The sequence below is a fragment of the Vulpes vulpes genome, chromosome 14, assembly GCF_048418805.1.
Source record: "Vulpes vulpes isolate BD-2025 chromosome 14, VulVul3, whole genome shotgun sequence".
Taxonomy (NCBI): Eukaryota; Metazoa; Chordata; class Mammalia; order Carnivora; family Canidae; genus Vulpes; species Vulpes vulpes.
This window is the reverse complement of record NC_132793.1, coordinates 49,127,823-49,152,000: the sequence shown is the minus strand read 5'-3', so window position 1 is coordinate 49,152,000 and position 24,178 is coordinate 49,127,823. Positions and strand designations below refer to the sequence as shown.

General features: G+C 40.4%; 1 protein-coding gene across 3 annotated transcripts in view; it reads left to right on the top strand.

The window, feature by feature from the left end:
• Window positions 1-24,178, top strand: part of CAMK4 (calcium/calmodulin dependent protein kinase IV) — a 197,157-nt gene that overhangs the window by 105,518 nt on the left and 67,461 nt on the right. For all 3 annotated transcript variants that reach the window (XM_072736585.1, XM_072736586.1, XM_072736583.1), the window contains 2 exons: window positions 14,611-14,673; window positions 16,570-16,652. In XM_072736585.1, coding sequence (XP_072592686.1) covers window positions 14,611-14,673; window positions 16,570-16,652 — 146 coding nt within the window. The remainder of the gene's footprint in view (window positions 1-14,610; window positions 14,674-16,569; window positions 16,653-24,178) is intronic.

Below are 24,178 nucleotides of genomic sequence, written 5' to 3'. Positions count from 1 at the left end.
TGTTGCAGGAGAATTTGAAACGTTCTAGATTAAATATACACAGGCCTCCTCCTAAATTCTTGGTAGATGAAACTTCAGGATATGTCCATTAGAGGAGATTTCCAGATTCTTCCATTCTAAACTAAAGATAATACTATTTACCCCACTGGGTAAACTGAGGATTACCTGCTCTTGTCTCTTTCTACCTAGCCTTGGGGAACATAGAACACTGACCATGGGCCATTTATTTTCCATTTTCTATGATTTACATAAGAGAGATGTCTGGGTTCATCTTAATTAAAGATTTGCATTTATTAAATGTTGCCATGGCCACTTGTAACCATTCATGGGTGTGCTTTAAAAGTGAAGTCAAGGTTGCCTTTGGTCAGTGATGGACAGGAAAATATAAATCAGTATCTCAAATAGACTTTTTCGGCCCAGTTGAGGTCTCAGAACACATTAAGTAAAGTAGCTTGCAGATAACAAGCTGTGTCAACTGAAGTGAAACTTCTTCAAGCATTGTCAGTTGAAACCTATTGATTTTCAGGGGAACTATTAAGGCAGGTTTCCTGGAATAGGAACAGGTATATTTCTATTCAGTCTGTGACAAGTATATGTCTACAAGAGAAAAAGGTAGTGGGCTGGAATGTTAAAACCTTGCCCTGATTTGTATGCTTTACCATTCAGAGAGCCACTTGGAAGTCTGAACCTTCTTGCAGAGAATTAGTTGTTGCAGTGTGATTTGTTCTCATTTTTGATAGAAAGGCTGCTGGAATTTGTCACAATTCAGCCTGCTTATCCATTCTCTCATTATATTGATCTTTCCTAAGTATTTTGTTGCCTTTTAAAAAATAAACCATAATTCAGACAACCTGCTTTGAAGGGTGGTGGGAGGTGGGGAGAAAGAGAGATTGAGAGTATAGGCGCATGCCTGGGTGCTGTTGCCTGAAGGAAACACACTTTGTAGTGACGCCATCCACTCAGATGATCACAGTGAAACCTCGAGTGCTTTTATAAGGAGTGGGCAGCTTGATCTAAAGTGATCTCCACCCTTTAAATGGAGGCTGTGGAGTAGCAGAAAAAGGACATGCGTGATTAGCCACAAACAGGAAATCTTATAGGTAGAGACTAGAAACTTCTCATAGAGCTGAATGGAAAAGGCCTTGAAACTGAAGGAGAAGTGCTAGGAGACCAGCAGTTGAAAGGAGCCAAGGTTGGAAGACCAGAGCTGGGGAGTAGTGCCCAGTGGGCCACATCCAGGTTGACAAGAGAGTCGAAAGAACAGTTTACCAGCCTTAGAGCAGAATTGGGATTCATAGCTTACTAAGAAGGGAACAGGCTATAATATCAGTGTTAACAGAGGGACATTGCAATAAATTTTGATTTTTTTTTTGTATTTATGGTACAATGTTGAATGATGGTCAAAGCTACATCCATCCAGATAAGGTAAGAAGAAGAGGGGAGAAGGAAGGCTAAGAAAAAGGATCAAGTTTTGGAACTCCAAAACCATGGGTCTGCTAAAGGACAGGAAAGGAGTGACTATGTGCAGATATTAATTAGAAGAGATTTGAATAATTTTCAGTACTGAATTAGCTATCAACTGCTTTCTTTTTAAAGTTAAATATTCTCAAGTCATCTTATGCCCCTTCAGTAGTTTTAACAGTAAAGGAGCTTAATGCTGATAAGAATGGTGCCCACATGTAATTATTAAACCCTATGTGGCCCCTTTCACATGTTAACACAACGTGCCCCATGGGAGTATCTTACTTATGGGAGTTTTAGAAAACAGACGTGTCCAAAGTACATAATGGCATACAGAATTTGAACCCAGGGCTTTGAGTCCTAAATCTGGGTCCTTTCTGTTTATACCAGTTAAGTCCTGATAGAAAAAAAGACCAAAGGGGAAAAAAACACAGACAAAAAAAGATAGGAATGATCATGGCCCAGATCTGAGACTGAAACTAGATATTGCTCCTTGCTAAGCTGGTAAGAGATGAAAAAGCCTCTGTTGACACAGAAAAAGAGAAACTGAGTGCATTTCTAAGTCACACTGTGAAACAAAGGTAAATAATATTCCCTATGTGCAGCAAACACAAGCAACATATTCTTTACAAATGCTGTTAAAAGCTTAATTTAATGAGTCTCAGCACACAATATTCACTAACAAATGAAAGAGGAATAACTAGGGAGCGTGTAAGACACAAACTATATTGTGTTGCTTGGTGTGAATCTCTTTGCACTTTGTCTTACTGGCAGATGGGATGGAGGGACCCCAGGCATGGATGCGTGTATGGAATTCCAATTTCTTCTCTGCTGCAGGTGTCAGTATCACAAGATAAATTCACTTAAAGCTTCTCATATTTATCTCTACCCCAGAAATCTGGGAAATATATCAAATGGGTTGTTATATCTAGTCCCCCCCACACACAACATACCAAGCTGTCATTGGGAGGATTTTTTTTAAATTTGGGGATCAGAATAGTCTAGAACTATTTTTCCATAATAACATGAGGACACATTTGGGTGTTGTGATCAATGTCAAGATGGGGCATGTGTAATAAAGTACTACAAGCTGTGAATGATTTTTTTTTCCTTGATAAAGCAGATGTAAGATTACCATTATGAGCTTTTAAATTTTGACATTCTTACGAAGGGGGAATGTGGACAAGTGTCAAAATTTACCTACAACATTTATCTGCCAAAAAATTTAAAGTATCCTCTATTTTCTTTTTTTTTAATTAAAATTTTTTTTATTGGAGTTCAATTTGCCAACATTTAGCATAACACTCAGTGCTCAACCCATCCCCCCCTCAGTGCCCATCACCCAGTCAACCCCACCCCCCACCCACCTCCCTTTCCACCACCCCTAGTTCATTTCGTTAGGAGTCTTCCATGTTCTGTCTGATATTTCCTTTCTGATATTCTGATATTTCCTACCCATTTCTTCTCCCTTCCCCTTTATTCCCTTTCACTATTATATTCCCCAAATGAATGAGACCATATAATGTTTGTCCTTCTCTGATTGACTTACTTCACTCAGCATCATATCCTCCAAGTCCATCCACGTCGAAGCAAATGGTGGGTATTTGTCATTTCTAATGGCTGAGGAATATTCCATTGTATACATAGACCACATCTTCCTTATCCATTCATCTTTCGATGGACACCGAGGCTCCTTCCACAGTTTGGCTATTGTGGACATTGCTGCTATAAACATCGGGGTGCAGGTGTCCTGGCGTTTCACTGCATCTGTATCTTTGGGGTCAGTCCCCAGCAGTGCAAAGTATCCTCTATTTTCTATGATAATTAAATTCTTCCTGAGATTGGTACCCCTGGATATCTGGGGAAATGATACTTAAACTTTCCAGTTAAAGACATCTTAGTGTTACCTCATTTAAAAAATCTTTTTCAGTTTAAAAGAACTTCTCTAGGGTAAATATTCAATGTAAGTTTATCTGTCTCAGAGCTGTTTGTCCCTTGCCCTGTTCTTTCCATACTTGCTTAAAGTTACTCATGGTGTCTCCGGTGAGATTGAAGTACCCATGCACCACAGCCATCACCAGTCGCTGACTACACTGAACACCTGACCAGATGAGGCCGCCAGCAGCGATAGACAGTTGGGGACGCATCAGGGAGTCACATAGTGGTCGACATTCAGGGACAGGAGTAAACCAGCCAGGCAGCACAAAATCAGAGACCAGCTCAGGGCATGGATTACAAACCCGTTCTGCTGTCTTCTCTGAACCCTGCCAGTCCTGGACAGTATCAGAGAGGGGACACGCTAGGGCATTGTCATGGAATGATGTGCGTGTCTACCCAGTCACTTAGGCACGAAGCCTTTAAACTCAGCCATTTAACCCAGAAGAGACTTAAGGAGAAACTAATGGGAGCACCAGGAGGATGTGCACATCACCCCAAAGAGAAAGATGTTGAGAAGAACTGAGCTGACATACTTCAGCTGCGGATTTCTAGAAGCCTCTGGTCTCCAGAAAAGGGAAGCTCTGGGGTCCACTCATGTTAAGACGCTTCTTCAGCAAGGTCACACCTTCAGAGGAAGAGTACTGCCCTGCAGCAACATCAACAATGGAATTTTTTTCAAACCTTAAATCATTAAGATTTCTACTATCTCTTTCCTTATAATTCCAGCCCCAGAACATGTTTATATTGCTTTTGAGGTAATTTAAAATCTTTTTTTTTTGTCAGTAACATTACTTTTCTTAGAGAAAAATTTCAGCATCCTTGAACAATATTAATTAGCTTATTTGAAAGTCATAATTATCTTAGAAAGAACAACAGTTAAGGAGCTAAAGCTTCTAAGAGTATCCAGATTTTCTCCTATTGAAAGCTTTTCTCTTAAGGGATTCAATCCCAAGATGTGATTGATGAGATTTAAAATCATGTTTATAAGAGTATTTTATGTTTTTGTTATTTGACAGACCACAAAGTCATAAGATCCCTGTCTTTGTTTGGGGTCTGGGGTTTTAAAATTGAGGATCATGATGGCGTACATGTCCTCTCAGACATCCAGGAACCACCTAGAGCAAAGATGAGAACCCAGATGTTACTCCTTGGAGCCAGGCGGCCTTGATGTCAAGACGCCCAGCCCTGGTGATCTGGAACAACCACATGGTAGCTGCATCCAGTCATCCGCACCTGGCCTTCCTCAGATATTGTCTCTTCTAGAGAAATCAAAACTCCTCATCTCATACCAGGAAGACGTGTACACTATGTGCATTAAGGCATGTGCAAAGGAGGGGTGCAGGTCCTAGCAAGAACAGAGGCAGGAAAGGCACAAAAAGTAGGTTTTTATGCCTTCCTTCAGTTTCCCTACCTCAGCACTACAAGGGCGTGATGCAGTTTGTTAAGTTCTAAGAGAAATTCGAATTAGGAGATAGCTGATACCCAGGTCTGTAGTAACTCAGGTGTGACCTCGGTGGCCAACTGGGTAATAAACATAAGAATTTGGTATTAAAAGCTCTGTGGAGCTTAACCAAAGTAGTGCGGCTTTTATCCCAATCTTCAAAAAAAGGTGCAGAAAGGCATTTAAATGTAAATGCAAACAGGTATCAGTTCCCCTCTTTGATTACCTTCAAATAAGAAGATTATATTGGATATAGTTTAGGATTTTGATGAAGTTATCTTTCACTTTTAGAAGGAAAGAGGAACAAAACCATATTTCAAGCTTCTTAGACACTTTTTTCCTTACTAGGACTGGCACTTTCATAAATCCCAATATTTCTAGTTTGTTTCAATTAGAGTGACTTTTATGGGAAAACATAGAAAATTGAAAATAGAACACTAGGAAATACTTACCTTACTTTTAAAAAGTCCTTTCAGGAAAGGCACTGAACATCTACTGTGAGCAGGAGACTTCACAACTATTTTCATTTACTCCTTAAACAGTGATACTGTAAATAGCAATTATTATCTCTATTTTAGCTCTGAAGAAATCTAAATAATCCTCAGGATAAATGATTTTATCAAGGACTCTAAATGGCAGAACCAGAATTCAAGTTGCATTTTCAAAAAATTTTATTTATTTATTTATTTATTTATTTATTTATTTATTTATTATTTTATTTATTAATTCATGAGACACAGAGACAGAGACACAGGCAGAGGGAGAATCAGGCTCCCCGTGGGGAGCACGATGTGGGACTTGATCCCACGCCCTGAGCCGAAGGCAGATGCTCAACCATGGAGCCCCCCAGGCATCCCACAAGTTGCATTTTAAAATAAAGTACAGCCGTGGCTGTTCATTACACAGTGATTTATATTGTAGCAAATTGTAAGAAATCCTAAGAATCTAATGATAAAAATAGTCATTGATGATACTAGGGCATTAGGAAACTGTTTTACACTTTGCTTGTGAATGTTAGGTATCCTTAATATCTTATGGTATTTTTCATGAAACTTGTAAGAAACAAAGCTATCTGTCTGTATTTGAAGTATGTAAAGAAACAGCGTTTAAAAAGTTGAAAGAAAATGAACCAAAATGCTAATGATAATTGTGTTCCAATGGTAGGTATATTTCTCACTTTTATGTTTTATATTTCACATTTTTTTAAGGTGGCTAGGATACTTCTCTAGAAATTTATACTATCTATTTTCTTTTTCTTTCTTTCTTTCTTTCTTTCTTTCTTTCTTTCTTTCTTTCTTTCTTTTTTAAGATTTATTTACTTATTTGTGATAGACATAGAGAGAGAGAGAGGCAGAGATACAGGAGGAGGGAGAAGCAGGCTCCATGCCTGGAGCCTGGCACGGGATTCGATCCCAGGATCCAGGATCGCGCCCTGGGCCAAAGGCAGGCGCCAAACCGCTGAGCCACCCAGGGATCCCCTATACTATCTATTTTCTTCCAGCCCTGGCAACATGCCCCTGAAAAGAGAATTTTGGAGGCTGACATTACATTCCTTTTTTATCACAGGATATCAGCTTCTTTCTTTTTGCAAGCATCTGACTGTGCTGGTGTCAGGGAATCTGGGGGAGTAGGGACCCAGCCAAGCTTCCCTCTTGAACTGTCCCCTGACAGGCAGAGACAACAGAGAGTTTGCAGCTCCATCCCTACACTTCCCTGCTTCCCAAGGTCGTCTAGCTCCTTCAGGAGCCCATAGTGCCTTCCAGCTTCTGATTTTCATCATTTTCACTTCTTTTAATCTTTTCTCTGGCTGTGTTTGATACAAAGCATTGATCACACAAATAAAGGCAAGGTGTGCTGTTTGAAGAATGGCCCTCCCTTTTGGCAGCTTGAAGAGCTCTGTATCCTGTGATGGGGGAGAGGAGCAGATGGGAAACATCATCCCCTGTTGCAGTGGATTAGAAAGTCCGTAACGCCACCAAAGCTTTTATTATTATTTATTATTTCTTGGAACATTCTCGCTTACCTTGGGAGAATGTCGTCTTAATACTGATTCTTTGTGGCTCACGGTTTGGAAACCACAAGCTAATATCATTGCGGGCCCTAGATTGGGTATTTTGCTCTGCCAGGAGGACAGGTGTCCTCCACTCCATTAGTACCAATAACATGACAAAAATGTCATACAGATTCGAATGACAAGAGGACAGACTAATCAGTTCTAATCTCCGCTAACCAAAGCTGTGAAACCAGGGATCTTTCCTTTGAACCAGCCAACTCTTGTATTGGAGTACTAGCCCCCTCCCTTCCTCTCTAGCTTGCTTCCTTTCTTCCTTCCTTCCTTCCACTGTATACCAGGCATTGGTAAAAAATGCTGGGGATACTGATGTGTAGGAAATGGACAGAACCCTTGGTGTCCTACAGCTTTGTGTTCTGGTAAGAAAAACAAACAATGAATTGGAAATTAAATGATAACATTGGCTTTTTTGGCAAATGTTATTAAGAGATTAGAGTGATATGATTCATGGCGTGAGGATAAATGTGTATGTGTGTGTAGTCACTTTTGAAGAAGAGTCCGGGGAAGGCCCCTCAAGTGCTCTGAGAAGTCAGAAGGTCTAGTGCAAGAGGAAGGAGCAAGTGCAAAGGCTTTGGAGTTGGGTCTAGTAGTTGAAAGGCCTGTGTAGAGAGAAAAATGACATCAGATTGAAAGGGTGAGGCCCAGCCATCCAGAGTTTTATGGTCCATGGTAAAGCGTTTGTGTTTATTCCAAGTGCAATAGATGCCAACAAAGGCATTTAGGTAGGAGAGTGACATGCTCTGATACACATTTTAAAGACATCACTGTAGCCTGTATGCAGAGGGAATGATTGTAAAGGGTAAGAATCCAGAGAGATTAGTGAGGAGGTATTTCAGAGCCTTTATTTTTTATTTTATTTTATTTTTTTTTTAAAGATTTTATTCATTCATGAGGGAGGGAGAGAGAGAGAGAGAGAGAGAGGGAGGCAGAGACACAGGCAGAGGGAGAAGCAGGCTCCATGCAGGGAGCCCGATGTGGGACTTGATCCCGGGTCTCCAGGATCACGCCCTGGACTGAAGGCGGTGCCTAACCGCTGAGCCACCGGGGCTGCCCTCAGAGCCTTTAAAGTAGAAGGAAAGTCAGACCAGAATGGTGACGTGGAATAATCAATTTTATTTCAAGAACGGAGTGACCAAATATATCCAATGCTGCTGACAGGATAGGATGAGTAGTTTGGCTCCAAGGGCTCCTCCAAAAAGGCCCTGATTCTTTTCTAGAAGAGCAATTTGGAGGCGTTCTTGGGATGAAGCCAGAGAGGGTTGCACTGACAAATACAAGGGGGTGGGAGGGAGAAGTGGAGAAAGGAGGCAGAGACCATTCTGGGGAGTTTGTCTGTGGAGGGAAGCAGAGAAATGCTTTGGAAGCAGGCAGAGAGGTGAGGCACTGAGGGATGCCTCTGGCATTGTGGGATACCCAATCTAGGGTCTTTTGAAGGAGAAGAGGTATTAAATCAGGGTTACTCCCATATATTCTTAATCCCAGGGAGAGATACAGAGATGAAAAAAGGGGAAAAGAGCTAGTGAAAGATGTAAAGTCCTTTCTGCTTTATATATTTTTATATATCTCCTATCTTCTCTGTTAAGCCAAATCTGTTTCTAGTGAGAGTCTAGCATGAGCCAGATCTTTTGTATAAACTTTGTTCAGCTTGTCATCTCTCCCAGGAATATTTTAAGCCTGTTTCATTCACTATAAGATAAAAGACTGTTTCTTGTGAAAGAATTTCTGGCATCTGTGAGCAGAAAGGCTTAGATTTTAGAACGTAGGAATGTGGGAGCAGAGGTGCCTCCCTTGAGGGAGCTGCCCGGTTCTGAATCTCCCTGACTATAGACATTTCCGGTTCCGAAATACAGGCATCTTTATTTCCTGTTTGAACTTCACGGAGCCATTCTTGTCTGGCCTGAACTCTTCCAGTCCTTGGGCTCCCCTCCACTGGAAAGCTCTACTCTTCCCATGGCCCTGCCAGTGTTTCAGGAGTCTGCAGGGAGTAGGAGGTGACTATTAACAGAACTATCAAAAAATGAGTCTCATAGTTTCCAAAACCAAGCTTATTTGATTGATGTGCATTATGAGAGTTTGTCTTCCCAGGCTAATCAGAACAAGAGTGGTGATGCTCGTCAGTGTTAAATATAAAATAAGATATTGGTCCCTCCACAGTGCATACCTCCTTGCTGTCCCGCCCCATCACGGCCAGGGCTCATCACTGCCTCCACCTCTGAACCATGACCTCTACTGTGCAGCTGCCCCTTCCATGTTCCTCTCCACTGGGCCCAGACTCACACTGCAAGATCTAGCAGAAGAACATTCAGGACAGAAAACTATCTAGTACGTGGTGGAAAGGCCCAGAAATGGAAATGATCTTGGGTTCTTCAGAGATCAACTAGATGATTAGCGAGCTAGAATGAGAGGGGACGGCTGATGGGTAAGTGGAGTGGACAGTGGGCAGGGCCGTGATGTTACTAGCTCTTCTGAACCTGCTCCTTTAGTCCTTCCCACCTCAGGACTTAACGGCCGTTTTATGCTTCCCATTGCTGAAGCTGAAAAACTTAGAGTCAACTTCTGTACTTTCCTTTCTCTTACATCCTGCAGCCAATTCATCTGCAAATACTATTTTCTCTCCCTTAAAAATACCCATCTGCTTCATGCCTCTGTCATCACTACCAAACCTCCCTAATTTCTCACTGGAATAACTTGTTAACTAGTGTCCCTGCTTTACTCTTTCCGTCATCCTCATCTCTATAAAATTCAGAGCATCTTTTTTCTTTCTTTTTCTTTTTTTTTTTTTAGAGAGAGGGAGTGGGGAAGGGTGGAAAGAGGGGAGGGAGAATCTCAAGCAGGCTCCATACTCAGCACAGAGCCCACTGTGGGGCTCAGTCTTACGCTCCTGAGATCATGGCCTGAACCAAAATCAAGAGTCAAATGCTTAACCAACTGAGCTGCTCAGTTGGTTACCCCTCACAGTATCCATTTATTTATTTATTTATTTATTTATTTATTTATTTATTTTTATTGTTTCAGAGTATCCTTTTAAAACTTAACTAAGACTGTGTCATTCTTTTCTCAGAATCTTAAAGTCCTCCTAAAGCATCAAGTTCTTACTCAGTCACCATAGCTTCTATGACCTGACCCCTGGTTATGAGGAGCCTCCATCATCATCTCCTACTTTCCTCCCCTGTCACTTTGCTTTGGCTAAACACCTTGCTGCCACTCGTAGCTGAGGGCCTTGGTGTTTGCTGTTTCTCGGTCTAAAGCACTCCTCCCTCAGATCCAAGTGGCCCTGCACCATGGTACGTCTCTAACCCTCGATCTCAAATAGCATCCTTCACCACCCCATGTCCTTTACCTTTTTTTCTTCCTTAGTATTTATCAACTCTGGACCTTTTACTTATTTACTTCTTTTGTAATCTTCACTAGAACATAATAAGCTTCTCAGGACATGAAATTTCTAGGCAGTTTATCTGTTTTGTTCACTCCTGTATCCTCATGCCCAGAATAAAATCTGCATGTAGGGGGTGATCAAAAATTTTTGTGGAATAAATGGATGACATTAATTGGATATAAATGTATATAGGATAATAAATTGGATGATGATAATATTGTGTTCTCTTTGTATTATTTATACCTTCTCAGAGGGTTGGAAAGGTATAGAATAGGAGATCTATGGTAAAAGGGGGAAGGCAGGGGGGTATTGGATGTTAGAGGAGGAAAAGTGTGAAATGTTCTGTTGTAGAGTAAGGAGCTCTGAGGGTCCCTTGAGATTAGGGGTCATAAATTAAAAAATGGGACCGATCAAGATTGTTGTCCAGACACTTTAGTTCAGACACAGACATGGAGTAAAAGAAGAGTAGAGTTTAACCAATTTAAGGGTTTTACTTGGGGAGTCCAACAGAGAAAGATAAGAGCAAAAGGAGTTGGGGGAGATGCATATCAGTGCTTATCCTTTTTTAAAAAAAGATTTTATTTACTTGTGAGAGACTCCGAGAGAGAGGCAGAGACACAGGTGGAGAGAGGAGCAGACTTCTTGTGGGGAGCCTGTTGGGGGACTCGATCCCGGGACCCTGGGACCTTTGGTCACACCATGAGCCAAAGGCAGACACTCAACCACTGAGCCACCCAGGCGGCCCTATCAGTGCTTATCCTAATGGACTATGGAAACTAAGTAAGAACTAAAAAGACAGGAGGTAGAAGGCAGAAAGCAGGAGGTTTCAAATCAGTATTTTTGAAGTGGTACAATTGCTGGTAATGACAAGGCCTGGATATGGCCATGGGGATGGGTTACTAAGGGAGAGTGGAGGAGGAGATTGTTGGAATTGAAGAAATGACAAACTAGAGACAAGGATGTTGACAGGATCGTTCACATGAGAGTTGAAGTTGTTAAGAACGATGATAGGATCCGCGGTTGAGATGAAGTTGCTGAAATGTTCTGAGATCTGAGGATGCTTAGGAAGAGTAACAGAGATAGGAATAGGAGCAAAACAAAAAAGGGTGCAAGTTGGGCTGGCTGATGGCAGACATTTCAAGACAGCTGAGACTTTAGGAGGACAAGGGAGGAGAAATGGTTTAGACAGCAGTGGGGACAGGAAGGCCACCTGTCCCCCCAGGCCCTGTGGTACATCTCCTATTGGGACAAAAACAAGACACCACTTGAGAAGACAACGAAAAAGGTAAGGTATCATGAGATGTCCAGGTTTCCATCAGGTTAATATAAAAGGAATAATCAGATTTGGTTAAAATTAAATAGTTATGGGAGATACCAGGCTCCGTATTTTTATCTGTAAACCGCATTTGATTTTTACATGTTCAAACAGCAGTGCTTAGCTTTTAAATCTTTGTAGGCTAAAACTGTCATTCTTGAATTTAACAAAGTGCCAGCTGACAGGTCTTTTCACCAAGTATGTTGGTGCCAACATGTACTTGTTGATATGTCAGGAAACAGGATGCTAAATTAGGCAGAAGCTATGCAGAAGAGAACTGTCGTGAAAATTTAAAGACATTTGTCTGCTTATTTATTTATCTACTAATAATTTGTATTTTGCCATTTTCCACAAAGTGTTTGAGGAGCACAGTCCTGTGCTTCACATCATGTTCTCTTGTCATTGCTCAAGCTACAAATAAGCCTAAGAAGCCAGAGAAAGAACAGAGAGACACACAAGCTTATGGACTCAAACCCCGCAGAGAACATGAGACGAGGCTGAGCATCTGATGTGGAGATGCCACTGTACTTGCCTGAATCCTAGGAGTAGAGCAGTAGTCTCTGCTCATATAGGTTCCCCAACTCAGCAGAGTATTTAAAATCCCAGAGTCCAGATCTGGGCCACATCTGAGGTGCCCAAGTGGCTCAGGTCCACCACAATCTGCTGTTACAAAATCCCCTTCTCCTCCTCAGGTCCTTTCCTGCCTCTGCCTCCATCCATCATTCCCACAGTACAGAAATGGGTTTCCTTTTCTTTTCCTAAGTCCTCATTATGTCTTCTTCACGTATTTTTCAATCCTTTCTCCTTTCTTTTCTGTAACTTCTCAGCCCCAGGACAGGAGTATAACTGCTGTATATCTTAATGAAGGGTCCATGTCTGATTAACTCTGTTCCAATGGTGGAGCCTTTTTCTTTGATATTACTCTAGAATGACACCTTTTATCCATTTCTTTATCTCCTGCCATAGAGAATGATAGTAAAATTGGGATTTCTTTCAACAATAAGGAATCTTAAGTTCCATGGACTTTTAATACAAATCAGTATAACCACTTTTATTAAATTGTTTTATTTTCTTATGTGTAATCTTCAAGAAGTATGTTTTCTATTGAAAGTATTTCAGAAACCATTAAAATTATTAGATGCTTCAAAGGTGACTTTATGAGGATGAAGGGAGATATTTGGATATTTTGAACAATTTAAATAGAGGAGCTAAAATAGGTTTTAAGAAAAACCCCATGTACCCAGCCCATTTAAAATCGACAACTAGAACAATAAGACAATATAAATAGAAGACAAACCTCTTACTAATTAGCAATAAAAGGCAGTAAATTAGAGAGGCAGGACCATTATCCCATTTTTGTCAATCTGGCTTACCTTATGACAGATGAGCACTCCGGAACACACTGTGACAGGACAAACTCCTTTGGGCTTCAGCTTCCCTCTGTCCACCAGTCCTCCCCACCAGGAGAGCTGGAGTGCCCACTGTCTGCTTCATGCAGTTAGGCCAACTGGACACACAACTGAAGCTTGTGGCCCTTCCAGCCACTTCTAGATTTGAGTGAGATAGAATACCTCATGAGGAGGATTATGGCATCAGAACTGCCACAGAGACCGGACGTGCAACCTAAACGTGTGGAAAAGCAATTAGAAACGACAAATACCCACCATTTGCTTCAACGTGGATGGAACTGGAGGGTATGATGCTGAGTGAAATAAGTCAATCGGAGAAGGACAAACAGTGTATGTTCTCATTCATTTGGGGAATATGAATAATAGTGAAAGGGAATATAAAGGAAGGGAGAAGAAATGTTGGGAAATATCAGGAAGGGAGACAGAACATAAAGACTCCTAACTCGGGGAAACGAACTAGGGGTGGTGGAAGGGGAGGAGGGCGGGTGTTGGAGGGGAATGGGTGACGGGCACTGAGGTGGACACTTGACGGGATGAGCACTGGGTGTTTTTCTGTATGTTGGTAAATTGAACACCAATAAAAATTAATCAAAAAAAAAAAAAAAAAAGTTAACACCAGAGGGCAGGATTGCACCTGTGGGCAACAGGAGAAGTAGCTTCCAAGGCGGGTGAAGTCTCCCTCCTTCCTGTGAACGTCTTCAAGGCGTGATGGCTTGGTGCGGCTCCTCTGGACCAGTGCTGTGTGCCAACTGTATGCACCTGCCCGTGTGACCTCCTGTTTCTTTACATCTCCTGTGCCACCGTAGGCAGTGTGCTGACTGCATATGTCACCCCTCACCTTGCCATACTTCCCCTTATCCCTGCCCTCACGGCATCTTCCAAATAAAATATCAGAGTGTTTGTTGATCCTTGCCCTCACGTTTGTGTGCTGGGGAACCTGGGCTCAAATACATCCCCCAACTTAGATTAAATTCTAAGATTAGATTCTTAGATTAAATTCTATTATTAAATTAATATATGTTATGTATTTTATAATTGTGAATTGTTAGTAACAAAAAACTACCATTCTTCAAGGTGTTTTGTAAATACTGAAGGTAATTTTATGGGTTTCAATTTTGTAATATTGATCTGTTGAAGCCATCTGTTGATGTCTGAAGATGCTAATTATAGTAGCACTTGGAAGCTAATTTCAGGTCACCATAATGACTGTTCAGATAGCTGCCCAGTGATTTTTGTGGTGTGTTTGACAGTTATTTTCTAGAAAAACATCACTGATTCTGAGTGCCAGGGTCAGGGCTCAGTCCCTCTCCTGGCCTTTTGTGATGAGAGCAGTGATTTTTGAAAAAGAGGCTTGACAAGTTGTGATCCACATTGTAACTAGTTCTGCCTTATGTCTGAAGCAGAGAAGAAAGACCTACAACTGAAAAGGGGTGGAGGTGGGAGCATTAGGAAAGAGACCAGAAACGCCGGAGAATGAGCCTCTTTGCCAATGACCTGATTCACCCAGGTGGTTAGTGCTGTTTCTGATTCTCTGCTGCAGTTAAGGTATTTCTAAGGTGAGAGTTCCTTTTACTTTCTCTCTCTCATTTTGCCTTCTAGGTGGACAAAAAAATTGTGAGAACTGAGATAGGAGTTCTTCTTCGCCTCTCACATCCAAACATTGTAAGTGGTTTTTAATCTACTATTTCAAATAATCCTCAAAGTTACAGAATGGGATCTTTGTTCTTTGTTGCCCATGCTGATAATGAGAAGGGGATTCTTCACCACCAGCAGGTAGCTGCCATCGCCTCCTCTCATCCTCATCTGATCACATTTTTCAGTTCTTTAGCTGAATAAATCTTAAAAATAATACCACTTGAAAGGGTTTCAAAATGGACAGATCAGCACTATATACCGTCTTTGTTTTCATGCATAAAAGGATACCTAAAAATTGAGTTTTGTTTCACTCTAATAAAACACTGGCTTTTTCCTTTTGTGTGCCTATCTTATTAATATGCCATTGCTGAAAAAGTGGGTGAAGAAATGCATGGCTCTCCAAAGTCATTTCAGTCTCCTTTGAGAGGCTATCTACTTTAGAAACAATGTGAAGATTCAAATAAATGATGTACTTGAATGGGAAAAATAAAATGTCCTCAGAAGCTCTGCTCTAGGCTACGTCCAGACAAAGGCACTGAGGAAAAGGTCTGGCAAAAGCTTTCTTGAGCCAGTGAAGTGAAGAGAACAAAATCATTTTCCAGGCCATAACTTGAATTGAGCCAAAGAAAATATTTTACTCGTTTCTTTGAGAAAGTCGTAATGTCCAGGAGGATGACTAATCTGCAATGCTTAGGCTTAAAGCAAAGTACTTAAGATGTAATATACGGGTTAGCAATGCAGTCAGCTATAAGTCATGGAAACTGGAATATGGCAGTCTAGACGAACACTTTATGTGACAGTCAGAAGGCAGGCAGTTGGTAGCATTGCGTCAGCTCCTCGGTGGGTGATGCCATTCAGGGCCTAAACGTCTTCCCCCCCTCAATGCTTTTCCTTTGTGGTCCTCAAGGGCCGCTCCACAGTCTTCACAAGTTGTCAGCCCATACCCTAGACAGAAAGAATTGGAAAGGCCTCGCCAACAATGTGATGAGAAGAATAGAGGCTTTTCCAGAATTTCCAGCTACAGCAGAATTCTCTCCAGACTTTATTAGCCGGAGCTGGCCACAAGATCATCACTCTTCACTGCACGGAGACTGGAAAATTGGGGAGGAGGATTATCGTAAACAGCTTAAACCAATCACAATCCATAATGTGAGGCTGGGTACTTTACTTCCCTAAACAAAATCCATTTGCAGTAAAGAGCTTTGGTAAGCAATAAGCAAAATGGCACCAAAAAATCACCACTTTTACATTATCCATCTTTTTCTTTCAATGAAAAGCCAATGTGGATTTTTTCTCAAATGCAGATCAGTCCTGGTCACTAAATTTTTAGATATATTGAGGAAAATATTCAAAATTGAATGGATTTTCTGAATGTGATGAAAACCCTGTTACAGTCCATCAAATCCCTACCATCACTACTTTTCTGAGGATCCCTGCATCTGCTGGCAACATTTTTGCTATTGAGAGATATCCTTTCCATACAGACGGACTTTAACCTGGTCCCTCCTGTTCTGGCTTAGGGCTATAATTCCAAGTTCCTTTTGAGGAGAAAGAGGCATTTGCATCACTAGTAACCATGATGCTTTCAAATGGCTCAAGTTTTCTTTGCTTGCTTTTGCTTTTTAATTCTGAAGCAATTCAGAAATTGTGATGTTTTGGCAAAATTTAGGAAGTGTTTCTAAGGCAGGTATCTTTCAGCTGTGAAAAGGAAAAAATATAAAAACTCAAAAGGGTCTTTAAGAAATGAGATAACTGATACAAATAACCAGAGAGTGACAGATGGCTGCTTGTTACCTGGATGTGGAACCTTTATTGACGATCCAAAGTATTACTGTTACAAAGAGTGTTGTTTAGTCATGGCATTAGCTTTTCCTAGAAAAATGAAAATAAGGAACTTATGTATTTTTTAATATCTTTCCCCAGATAAAACTTAAAGAGATATTTGAAACCCCTACAGAAATCAGTCTGGTCCTAGAACTGGTCACGGGAGGAGAACTATTTGACAGGTGAGTTGGTCCTAGAAATCTAACCAGAGAAAGGTTATGCTTCCAGGCATCAAAAAGTACCAAAGGGAAATTTCTCCTGCCAATTTTCATAATGACACATCATACTACTTGATAAGTTCTACTAAAATAAATCATAAGAGGAATACACAATGGAGAGAGAGTGTTAGTTGATATGATATGGGTAGGTGAAATTTTGCCTTGCTTAGTAAAACACGAAACACTGTAGTATCAGTTTACTTTAGCAAATATTTACTTTTCCAATAAAAACAGATTTCTAAAGTCATTCTAAATTTAAACTAAATAGTAGCATTTATGAGAATATTTCATGATAAAATATTTGATGAAATTTATAGAAAGTTAAAGGTGTAGTAGTATTCTCTGTTATGATCCAAAAGCTCATAAAAATCAATATTCTTCAAATAATTATTTTTAGGCCTATGTTCTCTATTAAGTCGTTCTGAGTTCCAAGATGCAGAGTAAAACGTGTTCTGTTAGGACCAGTTATAACCAGCTTTAGTTGTCTGATCATATGCTCATCACTCAAGGCAGAGTTTGAGGACGGTGGGGAGTATGCCTGAAAATCTGGTAGAGCACAGTATAGGCAAACAATATGTACAAGAGACACAACCGTCACGTTTCTGTAGCTTTCCCATCTTCCTTGTTGTCCCAGGAGAATTCCCTGTTTACCTTGATGGACCCCTAGGAGCCCTTTTCTGTGCTCATCGGGGTAATCAAAAAAGATTGGAACTGGAAGAAGACAAAGTGACTAAGGAGGTACATATTGGAAATGGTTAGAAACTGTGTGCTGATACAAGCTTCAAGTTGGTTAAGAATGGGTTAAGAGAGAAGTGGGCTGCAGAGAGAAGACGGGAAAGATTGAAGGACTGCGATGAAGCCTGAGTGCCTGGAGCACAGTAAATTCTCAATGATGTTTGCTGAAAGAATGAGCACCGCTCTACTGAATGGACTCAGGAGAGAGAATCTGCAGGGGATAGGGTTAGAGCATGCTAGGAAAGGAGGAAAGGAGCACCCCTCCCCATCCGCCCCCCTTCAAAGGTATTCATGATGGTTTTCAAAGGTTCTGTTTGTTTTTATTGTTACCCAGTGTAGATTTGGATCTTCAGATCGCAAGGAGTAAAATGGTCCAGTTTGATCGGAGCTACATATGTATCTTCAACAGATAGACGGTTTTGTTCATACATACATTGACATTTTCTTAGAACAAGTTATGTGAATTATCAGACTTTAAAAACTGTAACATTGGGGATCCCTGGGTGGCTCAGCGGTTTGGCGCCTGCCTTCAGCCCAGGGCGTGATCCTGGAGACCCGGGATGGAGTCCCACGTTGGGCTCCCTGCATGGAGCCTGCTTCTCCCTCTGCCTGTGTCTCTGCCTCTCTCTCTCTGTGTCTCTCATGAATAAATAAATAAAATCTTAAAAAAAAAAAAAAGAATAGTAACTAAGAAAGTAGCATGCAAAAATGCTAAAAAAAAATAACATTTTAACTCTATCCATACTTTTTTTTAATAGATTCTATTTTATTTATTCATAGAGACAGAGAGAGAGAGAGAGAGAGAGAGAGAGAGAGAGAGAGAGGCAGAGACACAGGCAGAGGGAGAAGCAGGCACCACACAGAGAGCCTGACGTGGGACTTGATCCCCGGTCTCCAGGATCACGCCCTGAGCTGCAGGCGGCGCTAAACCGCTGCGCCACCGGGGCTGCCCTTAACTTTATCCATACTTGACAAATAAAAACTTCCCAACTTTGGGAAGTGAATATCAGTAGCCTAAAGACATGCACTTCTTGTGGCAGTTCGGTAGTCGTTTGAATTCATGGTTCGAAGTCTTGACTTAAAGGCAAATACTTAACCTAGAGAGATTTGCTTACCTTTCTGAAACTCAGAACAAATTTGAAGTGATTCTATGCTGCTAGGGAAGCTTAGACACTCTGATCCACCGTAAGAATAGTCTTGTTCTAAGACCATCATGTTATGTTCCCTTATGGTTAGTGAAGACTTAGAAGAGTCTAATTTACTTAAATGTTACCAGAATTGGCCAAAATGGCTTCTTTTTCAACAACTCTATAGCTAACTCTTTCATAGACATGTTATATAGTTATGCCTTTGGTGCCGTGAGGTCTCTCTAAGAACTAACATATTTCTCTGCTAATTACAGTCTATTGGAGACAAATACCATATTCTTCCATTGTAAATAACTGCAGGACAGGAATGTCACACCAAAGCCATCATCTACCAATAGCATTTACTATTTACCTACTCACCTCTATTTGTTTGAATTATTTTGGAAGAAAGTCTCTTTCCATCCCTCTCCAACCCTTCTATTTCATGAAAAGATTCTTATTCTCTCATCTTGTAGTTTAGTTGATATAACGGAACAGGTAAAAATGAAAAACTAAATACTGTTGATAAATTTCATTTACAGAGATAAATGGATGAAATATTCAGATTTAACAGAAGACATAAAGAATGGCAGACAGCCAGTAAAGCACTCAATCACTTATAAACTCTTAGTGGTCTTAGATCATAGACTTTATTCCTCCCGAATGTTATTATCCACGTATCTGTTGCAATATCTGAGATGGATTTGGTTTCTCCATTAGGTTATTTAATTCTATAGTTGTCTTTAAAATTGTATCAAGCTGAAAATATGTCCTGCATTATTATCCATGTATTGCTTTCGTTCTTGAGGGTTAAAAATCATAATATGTTCCCTTTTTCCTGTACTTAGGTCAAAACCAAATTCATTTAATTGTGATGATCAAAATTCATTCCTGTTTGAATGATGACGTTAATTGTTTCTAATGAAATAATGGAGCAATTGATGAAGAAATAATTATGTTCGTCTAATATAGTCAAAATGGTTGTATTTTATTAGCAAAAAATCTATTCCATGGTGCTTCTAAAAAACTAAGCATAGTAAAAATCCAAGTGGAATCTGCTGTTTCATGTAGAATATAAATAGGAAAGTGCATAGGACAATTGATTAACATTTTTGGAATAAAGCCAGTGATTATTTTGTGTCCAAGAAAAGCTCCACAGGTTTTCTGTTTCATCCTTCTCAATCTCAACATAATTCTTAGAAATTCACTGCATTTTTTTAGTGGCCATAATGTGAGGTTGTTTGCCTTAAGAATAAATTTTCTTTTCTTTCTTTTATTCCAGAAAACAATTATATTTTATTATATTTTATTATTTATTTATTTATTTATTTATTTATTTATTTATTTATTTATTTTTGTTTTTTATTGGAGTTCAATTTGCCAACATACAGCATAACATCCAGTGCTCATCCCATCAAGTGCCCCCCTCAGTGCCTGTCACCCAGTCACCCCCACCCCCCGCCCACCTCCCTTTCCACCACCCCTTGTTCGTTTCCCAGAGTTAGGAGTCTCTCATGTTCTGTCTCCCTCTCTGATATTTCCCACTCATTTTCTCTCTTTTCCCCTCTATTCCTTTTCACTATTTTTTATATTCCCCAAATGAATGAGACCATAAAATGTTTGTCCTTCTCCGATTGACTTACTTCACTCAGCATAATACCCTCCAGTTCCATCCACGTCAAAGCAAATGGTGGGTATTTGTCGTTTCTAATGGCTGAGGAATATCCCATTGTATACAGAGACCACATCTTTATCCATCGTCTGTCGATGGACACCAAGGCTCCTTCCACAGTTTGGCTGTTGTGGACATTGCTGCTATAAACATCAGGGTGCAGGGGGCCCGGCGTTTCACTGCATCTGTATCTTTGGGGTAAATCCCCAGCAGTGCAGTTGCTGGGCCATAGGGCAGGTCTATTTTTAACTCTTTGAGGAACCTCCACACAGTTTTCCAGAGTGGCTGCACCAGTTCACATTCCCACCAACAGTGTAAGAGGGTTCCCCTTTCTCTGCATCCTTTCCAACATTTGTGGTTTCCTGCCTTGTTAATGTTCCCCATTCTCACTGGTGTGAGGTGGTATCTCATTGTGGTTTTGATTTGTATTTCCCTGATGGCCAGTGATGCGGAGCATTTTCTCATGTGCTTGTTGGCCACGTGTATGTCTTTGGTGAAATTTCTGTTCATGACTTTTACCCATTTCATGATGGATTGTTTGTTTCTTTGCTGTTGAATTTAATAAGTTCTTTATCCTTTATCTGATAAGTCATTTGCAAATATCTTCTCCCATTCTGTAGGTTGTCTTTTAGTTTTGTTGATGGTATCTTTTACTGTGCAAAAGCTTCTTCTCTTAATGAAGTCCCAATAGTTCATTTTTGCTTCTGTTTCTCTTGCCTTCATGGATGTATCTTGCAAGAAGTTGCTGTGGCCGAGTTCAAAAAGGGTGTTGCCTGTGTTCTCCTCTAGGATTTTGATGGAATCTTGTCTCACATTAAGATCTTTTATCCATTTTGAGTTTATCTTTGTGTCTGGTGTAAGAGAATGGTCCAGTTTCATTCTTCTGCGTGTGGCTGTCCAATTTTCCCAGCACCGTTTATTGAAGAGACTGTCTTTTTTCCAGTGGATGGTCTCTCCTCCTTTGTCGAATATTAGTTGACCATAAAGTTAAAAGTCCACTTCTGGATTCTCTACTCTGTTCCATTGATCTATGTGTCTATTTTTTTTTTATGTGTCTATTTTTGTGCCAGTACCACACTGTCTTGATGACCACAGCTTTGTAGTACAACCTGAAATCTGGCATTGTGATGCCCCCAGCTATGGTTTTCTTTTTTAATATTCCCGTGGCTATTCGGGGTCTTTTTTTGATTCCACACAAATCTTAAGATAATTTGTTCCAACTCTCTGAAGAAAGTCCATGGTATTTTGATAGGGATTGCATTAAATGTGTAAATTGCCCTGGGTAGCATGGACAGTTTCACAATATTAATTCTTCCAATCCGTGAGCATGGAATATTTTTCCATCTCTTTGTGTCTTCCTCAATTTCTTTCAGAAGTGTTCTATAGTTTTTAGGGTATAGATTCTTTACCTCTTTGGTTAGGTTTATTCCTAGGTATCTTAAGCTTTTGGGTGCAATTGTAAATGGGAATGACTCCTTAATTTCTCTTTCTTCAGTCTCATTATTAGTGCATAGAAATGCCACTGACTTCTGGGCATTGATTTTGTATCCTGTCACACTGCCGAATTGCTGTGTGAGTTCTAGCAATCTTGTGGTGGAGTCTTTTGGGTTTTCTATGTAGAGTATCATGTCATCTGCAGAGAAGGAGAGTTTGACTTCTTCTTTGCCAATTTGAATGCCTTTCATTTCTTTTTGTTTCCTGATTGCTGAGGCCGGGACTTCCAGTACTATGTTGAATAGCGGTGGTGGGAGTGGGCATCCCTGTCTTGTTCCTGATCTTAGGGGAAAGGCTCCCAGTGCTTCCCCGTTGAGAGTTATATTTGCTGTGGGCTTTTCGTAGATGGCTTTTAAGATGCGAGGAATGTTCCCTCTATCCCTACACTCTGAAGAGTTTTGATCGGGAATGGATGCTGTATTTTGTCAAATGCTTTATCTGCATCTAATGAGAGGATCATATGGTTCTTGTTTTTTCTCTTGCTGATATGATCAATCACATTGATTGCTTTACAAGTGTTGAACCAGCCTTGCATCCCAGGGATAAATCCCACTTGGTCATGGTGAATAGTCTTCTTAATGTATTGTTGGCTCCTATTGGCTAGTATCTTGTTGAGAATTCTTGCATCCATGTTCATCAGGGATATTGGTCTATAATTTTCCTTTTTGGTGGGGTCTTTGGTTTTGGAATTAAGGTGATGCTGGCCTCATAGAATGAGTTTGGAAGTATTCTATCCCTTTCTATCTTTCCAAACAGCTTTAGTAGAATAGGTATGGTTTCTTCTTTAAATGTTTGCTAGAATTCCCCTGGGAAGCCATCTGGCCCTGGACTTTTGTGTCTTGGGAGGTTTTTGATGGCTGCTTCAATTTCCTCCTTGGTTATCGGCCTGTTCAGGTTTTCTATTTCTTCCTGTTCCAGTTTTGGTACTTTGTGGTTTTCCAGAAATATGTTCATTTCTTCTAGATTGCCTAATTTTATTGGCATATAGCTGCTCATAATATGTTTTTAAAACCGTTTGTATTTCCTAACAATTATATTTTAAAGCAGCTAATTTAGCAGTATCGTTACACTCTTCCAATTAAATTTTTGAAGAGGTATTTCTTTCCTGATTTCTGTCTTACTCCAATATCAGAATATATTGTGAATGTTTATATTGTGTTTTTTTTTTCCCTGTTTTCTACTTGGGTTTTTGCTTGCCTGATTATGCTTGTTCAAATGCCAAACATTATGTATAAAACATATTGGAATATGAGGCTTTAAATATGTAACCTTCCAAAAAAGTGTATTTTCTTTTGCAGGCAGTTAAGGTAAGGAGCAGATCACTTTAGTCCAACAGATATTGGGTTGATTCAAAGCTGGGCTTCCTGAAGGCAGATCTATTTCTTGTCAACTCTTATTCATAGGGTTTTGCTCTTTAAGGGTTCCAATTTAAGTCAGGAGATTGTTCCAGGGCCTCCTTTCTTGACAGACCCTAAATGCCAACTTCTGTTCTCTCCATCCTGTGACATGGCCAGAAGCTTTGTTCATCTTCTCAGCCTGTTAGCTACTGATGTCGAGTCAATAAATGCCTCAGTCAAAGCCTTTAAAGGGAAAACAGAGGCATCAGATGTTAGGTTTGCTTTGCTGGGTTTTTCTTGGCTCCTGAAGCCTTTACTTCCTTGGTAAACTCTCTGATGTCTTCAAATATATTTTTAAACAATATTTTATTTAGCTTGTTTTCATTGTTCTTGCCTGGAAGCTTGTCTACCCCACTGTTGCTGAGAACAAAAAAAATCAATATATGGGGTTTTAAAAGTCCTTTCCCAGACACTAGTGTATTTTCCTCTTTTATAGCAACGCTTTGGGGTAAAGAAGATGAAAAACCATTGCCCCCACTTTTACAGAGATGGCAGCTGAGAATGAGGAAAGGTAAATGATGTTCCCAAATCAGGCAGCCAGTCTGTCTTCTGGTCTAGCCCTGCTAGACCAGTTTTCCAAACTGAAAATACTCTTTTAAAAACTACAAGTGGTCAATAAGCAAGAGAAGTAGTGGTTATATTTGGGGACTGTGCATTTAGCCTAGTAATCACCTGACAGCGGGACTATGTCTCCTTTTATATGGAATTTCTAGAAGGGTCAAATCTATAGAAACAGCAAAGCTGTGATTGCTTAGGGCTGGGAGAGTGTTGGGGAAGGGGAGCCTGTAAGAGGTTCAGACTTGTTAGGCTCTATTTTAACAGTATTGTTGTAGAACAGAAATTTATCCACTAACTATGGCTGGGAGACAATGGACCACTTGAGGGAAGAAGTAGTGAGGTTTGTTAAGTGGGAATGTGAAAACAAACTAGGCAAGAGTAACGATTTTTGAGGAACTCTGAGGGTCTCCTGAGGCTGGAGGTTGGATGTTTTTAGCGTCTGGTCCATGGTATTTCACACTGCTAGCTAACCCTCTCCATGTCCTTCATGTGGCATGACATCACCTC